The 14,251-nt window shown below is 29.0% G+C and overlaps 2 protein-coding genes across 3 annotated transcripts in view; both read left to right on the top strand.

Annotated features, from left to right (window-relative positions):
* LOC127287893 (uncharacterized) overlaps window positions 1–14,251 on the top strand; it is a 157,979-nt gene that overhangs the window by 21,659 nt on the left and 122,069 nt on the right. For both annotated transcript variants that reach the window (XM_051315048.1, XM_051315049.1), the window contains exon 2: window positions 5,274–5,371. In XM_051315048.1, the coding sequence (XP_051171005.1) occupies window positions 5,284–5,371 (88 nt within the window). In that variant the 5' untranslated portion in view covers window positions 5,274–5,283. The remainder of the gene's footprint in view (window positions 1–5,273; window positions 5,372–14,251) is intronic.
* Window positions 12,977–14,066, top strand: LOC127287898 (uncharacterized). The gene is made up of 2 exons (XM_051315054.1): window positions 12,977–13,073; window positions 13,166–14,066. The coding sequence occupies exon 2, from the start codon at window positions 13,384–13,386 to the stop codon at window positions 13,864–13,866; it is 483 nt and encodes a 160-aa protein (XP_051171011.1). The 5' UTR covers window positions 12,977–13,073; window positions 13,166–13,383; the 3' UTR covers window positions 13,867–14,066.

Genomic DNA, 14,251 nt, shown 5'->3' on the forward strand with positions numbered 1-14,251 from the left:
TTCACTATAATTTTCGTAATCAACGCACCAAAATACTTTGGTACACCAAGTTTTATTAAAATCAGAGTTCCTCCTACTTTGGAACTATATCCTGAATCTAGAAACCACCGTGCTTTGGAGATTAAAAAATTTATTGCGCAGCCGGAGGAACTTCCGTTTACAACTCCGCATCCTGGTGAGTTTTGCAAACTTGCATCAAGCTTGCGCTAAGAAAATATCAAAAATTTTATTTTTCGATGACCTGAATTTGAAGATATCGTGTCCGCCAATCACAAGTAGGGGTATTTTCAGGCGGCCATGACAGCAAGATAATCCATAATAGATAAGGAATAACAAATTTTTTTTAATACTTTAAAACCCCTTCTTTAAGGTATAAAAAGTTTAAAGTAAATAAAATAAATTTTGTAATAAAAAAAAATATTTAAGAAAAGTCACTGACCCCTTAAAATTGAGCCTTGGTAGATAAAAAAATACGTATCTAATATTTTTCCATATTCTAACTGAAAATCCTTGGCCGAACACAATCGGTGAGTCCGGGTTCCGTAGTGTTATTTGCAAGTAGGAAATTATATGTGAAATTATATGGGAAATTTCAATATTCGCTGCGGACACGGAAACACGGTGGCGCCTCTAGTGGCAATGTGGCGCATTTTTCGTTGGATACTTGTCAAATGTTTACATTAGAAAAAAGTGACATTTAATTGTTTCTGACGATTAAATCTATTTGTGATATACTACGGCGACCAAATTTATAAACTATTAAGATGTACATGAAACATAAGTAACTTTTCGATTTGAGTCAAGCTGGAAAATATATTTTAGGTTGCATTTTTTATGGAGGGTGGTGAAAATGGCTATTAACATAAATAAAAAATTATTTAAAATTAATTTAAAGTAATTTTGAAAGATCTAGATATATGCACTTTTTGGAAAAAAATTTTTCAATTAAAATCTTTCATTAGATTTAACAAAAACAACCATTTTTTGATATAGAATCAATTATTTTCTTTACAAATTTGAACTTTTTTCTGAACTGAAAAAATTGCAGTGTTTATCAAACTTTAGAACCAAAAGTTTTTGTTATTTAGTGAAACAATTCTCTTCAATCGTAATTTTTTTAAAGTGTTAAAAATATGTTGTAAAAAAATTAATTATGAAATAAAATTTGAATTGTTTACAATTTTTTAACAATTAAAAAAATATTTCGATTGTAAAGAAAGTTTCTCCAAATTTAAACTAATCCTTTATAAAAAATAGATAAAAAATTCGATTTTTGTTTATTCTGAAAAATGGCAAATGTTAAAAAATAATTAATTAACATAATTTTATCCGAAATTTTTATAACTAAATCTTTGAAAATAGGTTATATTTAGTTTTTGTTTGCATTAAAAATTATTTTTTAATTTTGAGTTTATGTTATATCCTACATTCTCTTTAATTATTTGTTTAAATAAATTATTTTGGATCATATGTGCAAATGGAATTTTAAAAATCAATATATATATATATATATATATATCTTTTAAAATAAAAAACTACCATTAAATTAACTGAATAAGGAGGAGAATTGACAGACGTTTGACGAATCACACTTGCTTTAATTGCTTCACTGATTCCATTAACTCTAAATTCTTCCACCCTGACAACGTGAATCATCGCTAAAGCCTTCCCTTTTTTAATTGTTTCTGTGCGAAATTCAATTTCATGGTTTATTGCAGCAAACCCCGTTTTTAATATAACATTCATATTATTTACATTGATTACTATTGATCTGTCATTATCGTTGTCCAACGAAAATTGCCTAATTTCGCCACATGGAGCACTGATAGTCATATCCGGCATATGTTCAAGGCCATGTCCGTAGCGAATAGTTATAAATCATCATAATTCCGCTCTTACACCGCCAGATGGTGATAATTCTTTTTCTCACAGTTGAGATCAGTCTTGAATACTATATAAGCAGAGACTCTTACTCAGAAGGTGTATTGCAAAACACAAATTTTTTTCTTTTCAGAGGAATTGCAGTAATATTATTTGATTTTGCTTCCTCGTGAAGTAAGCTTTGTAGTCCTTTCGTTTATAAAACTTTTCAAAGTGTCGGAAACAAATTTTTTTCTTTATAGGAACATGTTATATGAGATCCTGATCAATTGTCCGGATGTATGTAAGTGTGTGTGTTGATCCCTTTTTTGTTTAGAAGATAACTTTAACAGGTTTTAATGGATTTAGATAAAATTTGGTAGGCTCATTTATCATATTAATATCTCAAATCTGACCAAAGGATTTTGAAAAATACCCCAAAAAAAAAATTTTATCGTCTTTTTTCCAAAAATTTTTTTTAATCGAAAAAATTTTTAAATAGAAAAATTTAAGGTTATATATAATAAAATCGTATTCCTTACGTCAAGACGAATCGATCGATATATATAAAGTATACATTTTGGGTAAATTTAAAGAATTAATGGAAGTTAAAAAAATCAAAAATTCACATTTTGGCTATAAAATTTTGTGATTTTTTAAATTGAAGTTTATATATGAAATACATAATTGTATTCCTTACGTCAAGACGAATCAATCGATATATATAAAGTATACATTTGGGGTAAATTTAAAGAATTAATGAAAGTTAAAAAATCAAAAATTCACATTTTGGCAATAAAATTTTGCTTTTTCCACGAGGAAGCAAATTTTTTTGCTGATCGTAAAGAGGAAGCAAAATGTTCATGTAATGAACATCTGAATTTACAACTTTTTAATTAAATAATTTTTAATTTTTGTAAACTGCCGTCTGCATAAAGCAGCCAACTGAGAATTACCACATGAAATCCTATATTGATTCCTTTATGTAATTACATGTGAAATCTTAGGTAGATATTTCAGAACCTACATGGAATCCCATATGATTTCCTATGTTTAATTCGATGTGAAATCATCTGTAAGAATGCATATGAAATCCCATATTGTTTCCTATATTAAAACTTGAATGTAAGATTTTATATAAAGAAATCTTTAGAATTTTATATTATATTTTTTATAATATTTGATGTGAGTTAATTATGAAGGAAATTGACAACAATAATATGCTAGAAAAATTATAGGAAATAATGTAGAAATAAAATCATAAATTCCTGCATAAAATCATACACCAAATCGTGTCCGAATTTCATATATGATTTTACATAGAATTCCATGTGGATTCCTATGTAGGCTTAGGATTTCATAACAGTTTTTATAAAGGAACCTATATGGGATCATATGTATAGGATCCCACGTGGCGATTTCCAGTAGGGTGAAAACTCTATTAGAATTGTCAAAAAATTAAAAAAAGATGGTTTGAAACCTATAAGCCCCCTTTGCATAGTCTAGGTCTCATATATTGAACAGTAATTTTAAAATGATACGTAGTAGAATATTCAAAAATAAGAATAATTTGCTGTTCTAGGTAAAAATTGAAGGAACTATATTGTCAGTGATTATCAATAAAAGAGTAATTTAAAAAGTAGTTTTACGACAAAAAAGAACAAACATTTGACTACACTCGTGACTAACATGTTACAGAACTATTGTAGGTTTGACATATTTTCTTAAATTTTTTACCATACACTACCGTCGGAAATTGTCGGTACGGCTGACGTGCGGGAGTAGAAATTTAGTGCTGACTTTAAAGCAAGATATTTTAATTTAGAAAAAAGTCAGAGACTTCTTACTTAGATGGTTGGAAAGCTGATAAAATTCTGCTTCTAAATGTATATCAAGAAATTTTTTTCTTTTTTTTTGCATATATAACACCGAAAAGATTTCAAGAACAAATTATGCAATTTTCCTACTTTCGTACTAATGTTTTTGACTCCTGGCATAATCTAGAAAATCTATGGAAAAATTTGACAATTTTAGAACATAATATTTAAGGTCTTAGGTTTAACTTGCATTTTTGAAACTTAAAAAATGTTTTGTGGTTCCTGAAATATGTTAAAAAAGGTCCGAGCATGTTTTCCTACAACTCAGCCGTCAATCATAACTTTTCACCGCCTCGCTGCTGGATTGTAAAAAAACATGCTCGAACATTTTTTAACATATTTTAGTAACTACAAAACATTTTTTAACTTTCAAAAAAGGAAATTAAAGCTATAAACTTAAAGATTGTGTTAAAATTTGAAAAATTAAAAAATGTTTTGTAGTTCCTGAAATATGTTAAAAAATGTTTGTGTATGTGTTTCTACAACCCAGCAGCGAGGCTGCGAAAAGTAATGATTGACGGCTGAGTTGTTGGAAAACATGCTCGGACCTTTTTTAACATATTTCAGGAACCACAAAACATTTTTTAAGTTTCAAAAATGCAAATTAAACCTAAGACCTTAAAGATTATGTTCTAAAATTGTCAAATTTTTCCAAAGATTTTCTAGATTATGCCAGGAGTCAGAAACATTAGTACGAAAGTAGGAGAATTGCATAATTTTTTCTTGAAATCTTTTCCGTGTTATATATGCAAAAAAAAAAGAAAAAAAATTTCTTGATATACATTTAGAAGCAGAATTTTATCAGCTTTCCAACCATCTAAGTTAGAAGTCTCTGATTTTTTTCTAACTTAAAATATCTTGCTTTAAAGTCAGCACAAAATTTCTACTCCTCGCACGTCAGCCGTACCGACAATTTCCGACGGTAGTGTACTTCTACAACAGAAAGGGAAAAAAATTTCTAGAACATTTGTGACTGCCATGTCTTAGAACTCTTATATAGAGAAAGAAGATAAATCTAATTTTTGCCTATTTCTAGTCACCTATGTGCGACAGCTACGAAACTGAATCATAAAGTTTTACCGTATTTTTCGATTGGAACAGAACTATGTGCTTGCGCATTTTCGCAGTTTCAAGGAGGACATCCTGTAGTTTTATTTTCTACCTTTCTCTTTCTTACGGCGACCTTTCCCCTCATATACTCAATTAATATTATTTCTATGCGTAATATACTATTTACGGCAGTTGTCAGGAATTTCCTTAAAAAGTGATACTTTATCGGACAAAAAAATGTAGTAAAAAGTCACTTTTTTGTTAGAAGCGTTTACCAAGCTTTGGTAAACAACTGCAAATGGAGATGCAAATTTCAGAGGTTCCAGTGTACATTTTACAAAACTGAACATCAAATGTTTTAAAAACGTTTTTATAATAAACTAACATTTGATAGGTTTTAATTGATATCATATTATTATATTTTTATGTTATTGTAACTTAATTCTATACTCAAAGTAATATGAATAATTATATGACTGCTTACAGGTTATAAAATATGAAAACTTACTTAATTGTATTCATCATTGCTGTCGTATCAGCACAGCGACGACTTGCGTTGCCAGATCCTCGAAGTTGTGCAAATCGTAAGTAACAACTTAAATAATTACACTTTAGTTTACAGAACACAAAATAAATATATTTTGGGATAGATTGAGTTGATATTTAATTTCCCAAAATAATTTTTAAAGAACTACCCACAACTCCAAAAACCACCCTTGAATATTAAAATTCAAAATTTATAACATTTTTTTCAACGTAATCCAGTAAATTCTTGGAAGATTTTATAAATAATTAATTTAAGGGCTAATTTAAAAAAATTTAAATGTTCTCAAATAACTTTTAAAGAACTACCCTTAAGCGTAATTAATCACCCCTTACAAGTAGTGATTAATTTCAAAATTCATAAAAAATTCCACCACAAGAAGAAAAATTTTTCTGATACATTTAACCCTTTAAGGGGAAGTGACACCTTTAACCCGAAAAAGAATTTATTTTTTTGCTTAAACGATACTTTATAATGTGTAGAATAGAAAATATATCATGAGAAGCAGGGTTGCACAGTGACGCGTAACTCGAGGTTTTTTACATAATATAAGTAAAAAATGTAATATACGTAAAAAACTGTAATAAATGTAAAAAAAACATGTCGGCCGGCAGGCTTGCATAAAATGCCTAATAAGAATAATGTAAATTAAAGTCTGCATTGCAAAAAGCCATATAACAAAAAAATAAATAAAAAGTCAGACATTTAACAAATATTTTTAAGTTTACGAGTATGAATCGATCAAACCGAAAAGGCCAAACGAGTCCTTGGCAACATTTAAAATTTGAAAGGATGAAAACTAAAGAAAGAGCCAGTGCAAAATGTTTATTGTGCAAAAAAGAAATTCAAAACACTGGTTATGATCGCCATTTAGCACATAGGTATGTAGAATAACAATAATTTTAGAATATGTGTAATTGATTAAAAATAATTTAGTTACTGATAATAAGAACTTGAATATATAATTAAATTCGTGAAAAATTACATGCCCTATAATAGCCTTTCCCAGCAAGACAATAGATAAAAATTAATTATATTTATATTCTAATAATTTATTTATTTTATTTACAATTGTCCTAGATAAAGAGTTATAATGTATATTTGATTTACTACTTATTTTGTAATTTATTATTACCTTGAAATGTTTAAATACATGTTTAAATACCCGGATTATTATTTCAACTAGCTAAAAGAAACGCGCGTAAACGCGCGCGATATCTACAATTTTTTATGAAAAATTAAAAATTTATTTTTATTTGACGGACACTTATTGGAATTTTGATCTCACAAAAATAATATTATTTTTGTAATCGTTACTGTATTACTATTTCAACATTATGGTGTTATAATAATATAATACCTATTATTGCCCAGTCAATATGACCTTTAAATTTTGTACTCAAATAAAGATTATATGCTACGATCGTCGAATTGTCAGCAATACATTTAAATGACCCATCTCAGGATCCATGCAGGGTGAATTCCTATTTTGTTTACCACAAGGCCCATGAACTTAAAATCGCTTTACAATGTTAAAAAGTTCTGGATTCTTTATTTCGTCTGTGATTTCAGCATATGTCATTTTATTTAAAGATTCTGAATCGCAAATTTGTGTACGTAAACATATAGTTAAAAGCACATGTGACAATCTCCGCTTTTTTCTTCTCTATGAAAGACGATACATATAAAATTGTAAATGAATAAAATTACAAGTACCTTGAGTATGCTTAAGGTTAACAGTTCATCCAGGATCACCATAAGGAAACATTGTAGGATATGTCATGGGATCAAAATTTTCCCTAACAATAAGACTAGAAATTATTTTCTTATTATTTTCTGTTGTGCATACTGAATTTATTACATCAACATGTAAATCCCTCTTCAATTACTGTAGATAATTTCTTCATCTTACAGGACAAATTTTTTTCTTTGGGTATTTTCTTTTCATTCTCAGTTTCAGTAGACAGAACTCTGTTGTCATTTTTACTGGGAAAAGTCTTTACAAAAAATGAAAGGTTTAGTTCACCATTTTGAAGTTTTTTAGCTCGATTTATAAAAAGACAATTCCAATCATTCTCTACAAATAGAAATCCTAATATTAGACATTCTAACTGCCGGAAAATGATTTAATTAATTGTTTTCAAAAAATGATATCAAATGCTTCCTCATTATATTACACAGGCACACAAAAAAAAGTTGTCTGTTTCTTGAACTACACATATATTTCCTATAGCATTTTGGACCGCTGAAACCGAATTTGAGCTCAGAATTGCTCCATCACCCTCAGTTTTTTTTAAATCGACCAAAACCACCCTTAAACGGACAAATTCACACTTCGGAGATAAAAAATAAATCAACTTATTTTTTAAAAAAACCAAATTTTACATCTACGAAACTTTGCTCCACTAACTCAAAAACAAAGCCAGCATTGATCCAGCACCCCCTGAATTTTTTTAATCGAAAAAACTACCCCTAATCTGAAGAATCAAATTCAGGAGGTAAAACAATAAAATAACTGATTAAAAAATTTTATAACCAGGAATTTTTACTCCAGCAAGGCAGAAACAAAGCCAGAAATATTCCCTCACCCTCTAAATTTTTTTAAATCGAAAGAAACACCCTTAAATAGAAAAATTCAAATTTAATAAGTGAAAAATATTAAATTACCGGTTTCTTTAAAAACAGAACCTTACATGTATGTAGTTTTGCTCTACTAACTCAAAAAAAGCCAGCATTGATCCATCACACTCTGAATTTTTTTAATAAAAAAACTACCCTTAATCTGAAGAATCAAACTTAGGAGGTAAAACAATAAAATAACTGATTAAAAAAGTTTATAACCAGGTATTTTTACTCCAGCAATGCGGAAACAAAGCCAGAAATGCTCCCTTTCCCTCTAAAATTTTTTTAAATCGAAAAAACCACCAAAGAATCAAACTTAGGAGGTAATACAATATAATTATATTGTTTTACCTCCTAAGTTTGATTCTTCAGATTAAGGGTAGTTTTTTTTATTAAAAAAATTCAGAGTGTGATGGATCAATGCTGGCTTTTTTTTGAGTTAGTAGAGCAAAACTACATACATGTAAGGTTCTGTTTTTAAAGAAACCGGTAATTTAATATTTTTTACTTATTAAATTTGAATTTTTCTATTTAAGGGTGGTTTTTTCGATTTAAAAAAATTTTAGAGGGTGAGGGAGCATTTCTGGCTTTGTTTCTGCATTGCTGGAGTAAAAATATCTGGTTATAAAATTTTTTAATCAGTTAATTTATTGTTTTACCTCCTGCATTTGATTCTTCAGATTAGGGGTAGTTTTTTCGATTAAAAAAATTCAGGGGGTGCTGGATCAATGCTGGCTTTGTTTTTGAGTTAGTGGAGCAAAGTTTCGTAGATGTAAAATTTGTTTTTTTTTTAAAAATAAGTTGATTTATTTTTTATCGCCGAAGTGTGAATTTGTCCGTGTAAGGGTGGTTTTGGTCGATTTAAAAAAAACTGAGGGTGATGGAGCAATTCTGAGCTCAGATTCGGTTTCAGCGGGCCAAAATACTATAGGAAATATATGTGTAGTTCAAGAAACACAACTTTTTTTTTTGTGTGCCTGTGTTATTAGCAGTTTCATAAATTAATCTTTAAATTTACACTGTTAACCAATACTCTACTGAAAATCCCCACATAGGCTCCTATGTAGGAAGCCATATGGTTTCCTATACAAAATCGTATACGTAATTGGAACAGGAATTTGAATAGGAAATTAAGTAGGAATTATCATATGAATGCACATTATATCTTAATATCATGCGCAGTAGTTTTCTTCAACTTTTTCGGCTGCGCAATAAATTTTTTTCATCTCTGTAGTCTATCAGGAACCTCTACTATTGAAAGATATATATCTTAAAGTTGAAAAAAAAATTCATATTATAGGAATTGAAATAGGAATATACATAGGAATGTACATTCCTGTGTGGATGTGGATTCATATGATAATTCCGACTTAATTTCCTATTCAAATTCCTGTTTCAATTACGTATACGATTTTGTATAGGAAACCATATGGCTTCCTATGTAGGAACCCATGTGGTTTCCCATATGGAATCCTATGTGGGAATTTTAAGTGGGGTACAGATTTTGCAAATGCTATTGCATTATACTTCACACTTAACTGTATTAATCGGTTGTTGATCAACATCTACAACAAATTCTGTTGGTTTAAAAGGGAACAATCTAATTAAATATTCTATTTGATGAATATTCAAACACCCTGCATTAAGGCTATCAAAAATATAAAGTCTTACTCCATCGTAATAAACACAAATCCAATGACCAGAATTGTTATTACCGCTATAAACTATTTGAATATTTTTATCTTTTTCTCTAATTGAAACAATTAAATCAAGCATTTCTAAATACAAAGTACTTTGCATAATAAAAAAAGAATTTGAATCATTTTTTAATAATTCTTGAAATTTATACATATTCATATCATTTAACATTTCATTTACATTTTCAATAATTTTAAAATCTTCATTACTTAAAATAAAATACTCTTCTATGTTCGACATGGTACCCTTCTTCAACTTTTAAACTGTTGATAAAGCCATTTTTCAAAACAAATCGTTTATTTTAGTTTATTGCTTTAAAAAATTTACTTACATGTGTTCCACCTATAAAATATTTCATTAACTATAATTCAGCTAACTAATGCAACAATGGTAGTCTTACATGAACGTGAATTAGCGTTGTTTAATCTTTTTCCATATTATATTATTTTCGATAATGATTATTATTTGACTTATTTTCCTCTGCACTTTTTATTAATATTCAAATCAATATTCAACTCACAAAGTATTATTTAACCCATAAAACAACTTCAACCCTTAAAACAATATTCAAACCTCTTTCTATCTATTTAAATACTTTTCCAAAAGCCAGCATCCTCTATTATCAAACAGTCAATATTTTTTTTCAATATCGAAATATATTCAATACCAATGTTATCCAATATTATATTTTATTATCCTCAAAATCCAAATATCTTTAATGCCAATCTTATCCAATACCAAAAAATTTTCCAAAAACCAACTTCCACTGTGGTCAAATAATCAATATTTTTTTCCAATATCAAAATATATTCAATACTAATATTCTGCAATATCATTTTTTATCCTTAAAATCAAAATATCTTTAATGCCAAAATTATCCAATACCAAACAATTTTTCCAAAAGCCAGCTTCCACTATTATCAAACAATCAATATTTTTGTTGCATTATCAAAATATATTCAATACTAATGTTATGCAATATCTTTCTTTATCCTCAAAATCGTAATATCTTAAATGCCAATGTTATGAAATACCAAGAAAACTAAATGGATTGAAGTATTTTTTATATGAAACATTTAAGACAACCAAAAGAAACAAATATCTTCTATACCAATATTATGCAATATCCATATTTTATGCATAAAAAAATTATTCAATAATCAATGTTTTATCTTCAAAATACATATATAATTATTAATACTATACAAAAATAGGAATATATTTTTTGGGCCCAATACAAAAATGAAAAAGACATATATAATATAAGAAGATTCAACACATGCAGTAAGTTATTGATCGACAAATTGCAGAAAAATATTATAAACTATATAATAATAAAGTTAAGTTACCTGAGACTATTAGAAGCTTTTTTAGCGAGACTACTACAATGTTGTTGCAACGGTAGACTTATATCAGCATCTTAAATCAGCAGTAGCCGTTTCACTCCATTGAGGAGAAGTGTTATACCCCTACTCTACCAATCCGGGCCTATGTTAAGTTCTCGCATGAGGCAGATATTACGGTAGGCCTGAGTGGCGTCCTCGGGGATAGATATTGGTAAGTTAAGTATGGATAAACCACTTCCACTCACGGGGATTAAACGGTTATCATCTATATAGCATATACAATAATAAAAAAAATTTCCCTCAACCCAAGGCTGTTAGGACGAATCGAGCAATCACAGATTGGGTCCTAAAAAGGGAAGTGGTATATCCTCACTCTTTTGGCCTGTCCCGGGCTCAGACCTCGAGTAAGTCAATTACAGCGGGGGCCTGTGTGGCGTTCTCGGGCTTAATGACAATATTATTTTATGACGCTTAATGAGTTTTTCAAAAAAATTATAAAATTTTTAATTATAAGCATTGTTTAATTTATTTTGACATATTCGTTTTCCTCAGAAGTTCACGATTACGAGCATATATTGCTCCAATAATAGTAAATGTTAATATTGAAAAGTTTTATAATTTTAGTGCTGGCACCAAAAATTTTCTTCTTGCTTCTTATTCTCCAGTACATATAACCACATGGTGATTGTTCGGGCCGGGCTGGTAAAGTGGGGGACACAACTTCATCTTACAGGACAGTATTTAAAAGGTCATGGACCATCTTATGAACCCTCAACCGAAAGCTGTTTAGACAAAACAAATTTCAGGTAGAAACCTTCGAGAACCCTAATTATCAAAGTAAAGATATATATGTAGGGGAGGATGGGGCAAGGATAGTTAGGTAAGATATTTTTGGATCTAGCCGTGAAATTTATACTGGCATCGGAAAAAGAATAGTATCGTTCGAAAGCCTGTTTATTTAGCTACAATTTTGCTATACATTGTTTTCTTATAGATTGCAATGCCTTCGAGATAATATTGGAAAAGTAAAAAAAAATTTTTAACTATCCTTGCCCCACTAGTGGGGCAAAGATAGTTGAAAATTTGTTTTTACTAAGAATGATACAAAAAATCATGAAATTTGATTTTCCATTGTTTCAAGTTATCGACTTATATTTGTCAAGACTTAACAATAAAAATTATTGTTCTAATTAAATCGAATCATGTTTAATACAACTTAGCAGTTAAGGATGAGCATTTTTATCAAAAAAACATGTTTTTTGTGAATTTTTTGAAAAACAAAAAAATTATTAAATCGCGATCCATAAAAAGCAATTAGCATTTCGTTTGCAATTAAAAAATTGTGTTAGCCAGACATTACCTTGTCATAAGTATTACAACAAGGCACTAACTAGTTTTGCCCCGTGAGCGCTTTTTTCGAATTATCACAAATTTTTAGTACAAAAAAATTTTTTTTTTAAATAACGAATATGATATTCGTTTTCAGCACAAAATTTTACACCATAAAACTTTTACGCAACCAAATATATTTAATAAATTATATCCGCAAAAATAAGATTGAATAATAAAAATAAGGTGAAAATATTTTAGCAAAACTGAGATTTAACACAAATGGGCACGTAGCTTCTACAAATAGTGTCCCCGCAAGTTCAAATTTTTACTGTCGTCTTTTGGTGTTAAGACAAGTGTACATGATAAATGACCCCTTTTTTGACCAGCCGTTTCTGTATTAGAGCCACTAACTATCCTTGCCCCTTAACTATCCTTGCCCCACCCTCCCCTATATATAATCTAATAGTAATGAGAAAATTCAAGTACTATGAAAATGTGAATGAATGAAGGAATGAATACAAAGATTATTATTCTATAATTTAATGATTAATATATAAAAAAATACATGTATAAAAGTAAGCTATACCTAACGATTTGAAGCTATTTAAAAGTAACTTAATCTAAATAAGAATAATTATTTTATTTAAGAACTGTCTGCAAGGATTAAATTCCAGATGTATTATCGACGGAAAATATAAGTATGCGACAAGATACTTTTACAACATTCCTTCAAAAAGGCGAAAAGTAAGTTGAGAATGTATACATAGGTATATATAAATGTGTAATATTTTAAATTGTTATATAAGAATTAACATTTTTTTAATTTTCTTTTACAGGAAAGTAAAACTCCTGCTAACCCTCCTAAATTTTCGATAAATTATACATCAGAAATTGATGATGCTTTAGCAATGTTCTTCTTTGGATGTAATATTCCATTTTCGACAGTGGATTCAGATCATTTTAAACATTTGTTGACAAAGCTGAATCCGAATTATAAACCACTATCAAGAAATACTTTAAGCGGTTCTTTACTAAATACGGTGTACAATAAAGTATGTCAACAAAATTTATCCCGAGTTGGCGAGAAAAAAACGAAAAATACGTCGTAGGAATTCTTCATAAAACAAATGGCAGTAAAGTATTTTTAGATTCTTGGGATTTTACCCAAAACAGTGAAACTGCTACAGCTTTAAAAGAAGTTATAGATTCAGCTATCATCTATGCAAAACAAGAGTACAATACCAATATTTATGCCGTTGTTACTGACAATGTCGCTTCTATGACTTCAGTGGGAAATAATATTGACTGCTGGTTTGGAACATGCCATAGTCATAGTGGTAATTTGCTGGCTAAAAGTTTAATTGGCCAGTCTTTTAATGCAGAACTCGTTTCAGTTTTCAAAGAATTTAAAACCCCAAAATTAGAAAGAGAATTGATAAATCGAGGCGGTATTAGAATCTTTTTACCTGGTGATACCAGGTGGTGCAGCTATCGTGACAGCTTCAGATGTTACCTTAGAAACTTGAATATAATGTGAGATATTGTCCAACGTCGTGAATATGGAATTTCAAGGGAAGCAATCAATTTGATTTCAAACAGAGAATTTGAACAAGAAGTGGTAAATTTCATCTTAATTTGTGATGAAGTTTGCAAATTAATAAATACGTGCCAGAATGACAAATCGTCGATTGAGGGCAGAAACACGCCAATTCAGGCGAATGTTGAGAAACATGACAATCTAAAAAATATTAGGGAAACCTGCCATTCCAGTGAAGATTTCAAAAACATGCCATTTCAGATATTAAATTTTTGTTGATTGTTTTAGGTTGGTAACACTTTCTTGAGAATGTTATATTATAGTTAACAAAATTTTATTCTTGAAATCAATATTAAAAATTAAGAAAAGTATAATTATTAATAAT

Source organism: Leptopilina boulardi, unplaced genomic scaffold, assembly GCF_019393585.1.
Source record: "Leptopilina boulardi isolate dan_hultmark-lab unplaced genomic scaffold, ZJU_Lbou_2.1 LbouV2_377, whole genome shotgun sequence".
NCBI lineage: Eukaryota > Metazoa > Arthropoda > Insecta > Hymenoptera > Figitidae > Leptopilina > Leptopilina boulardi.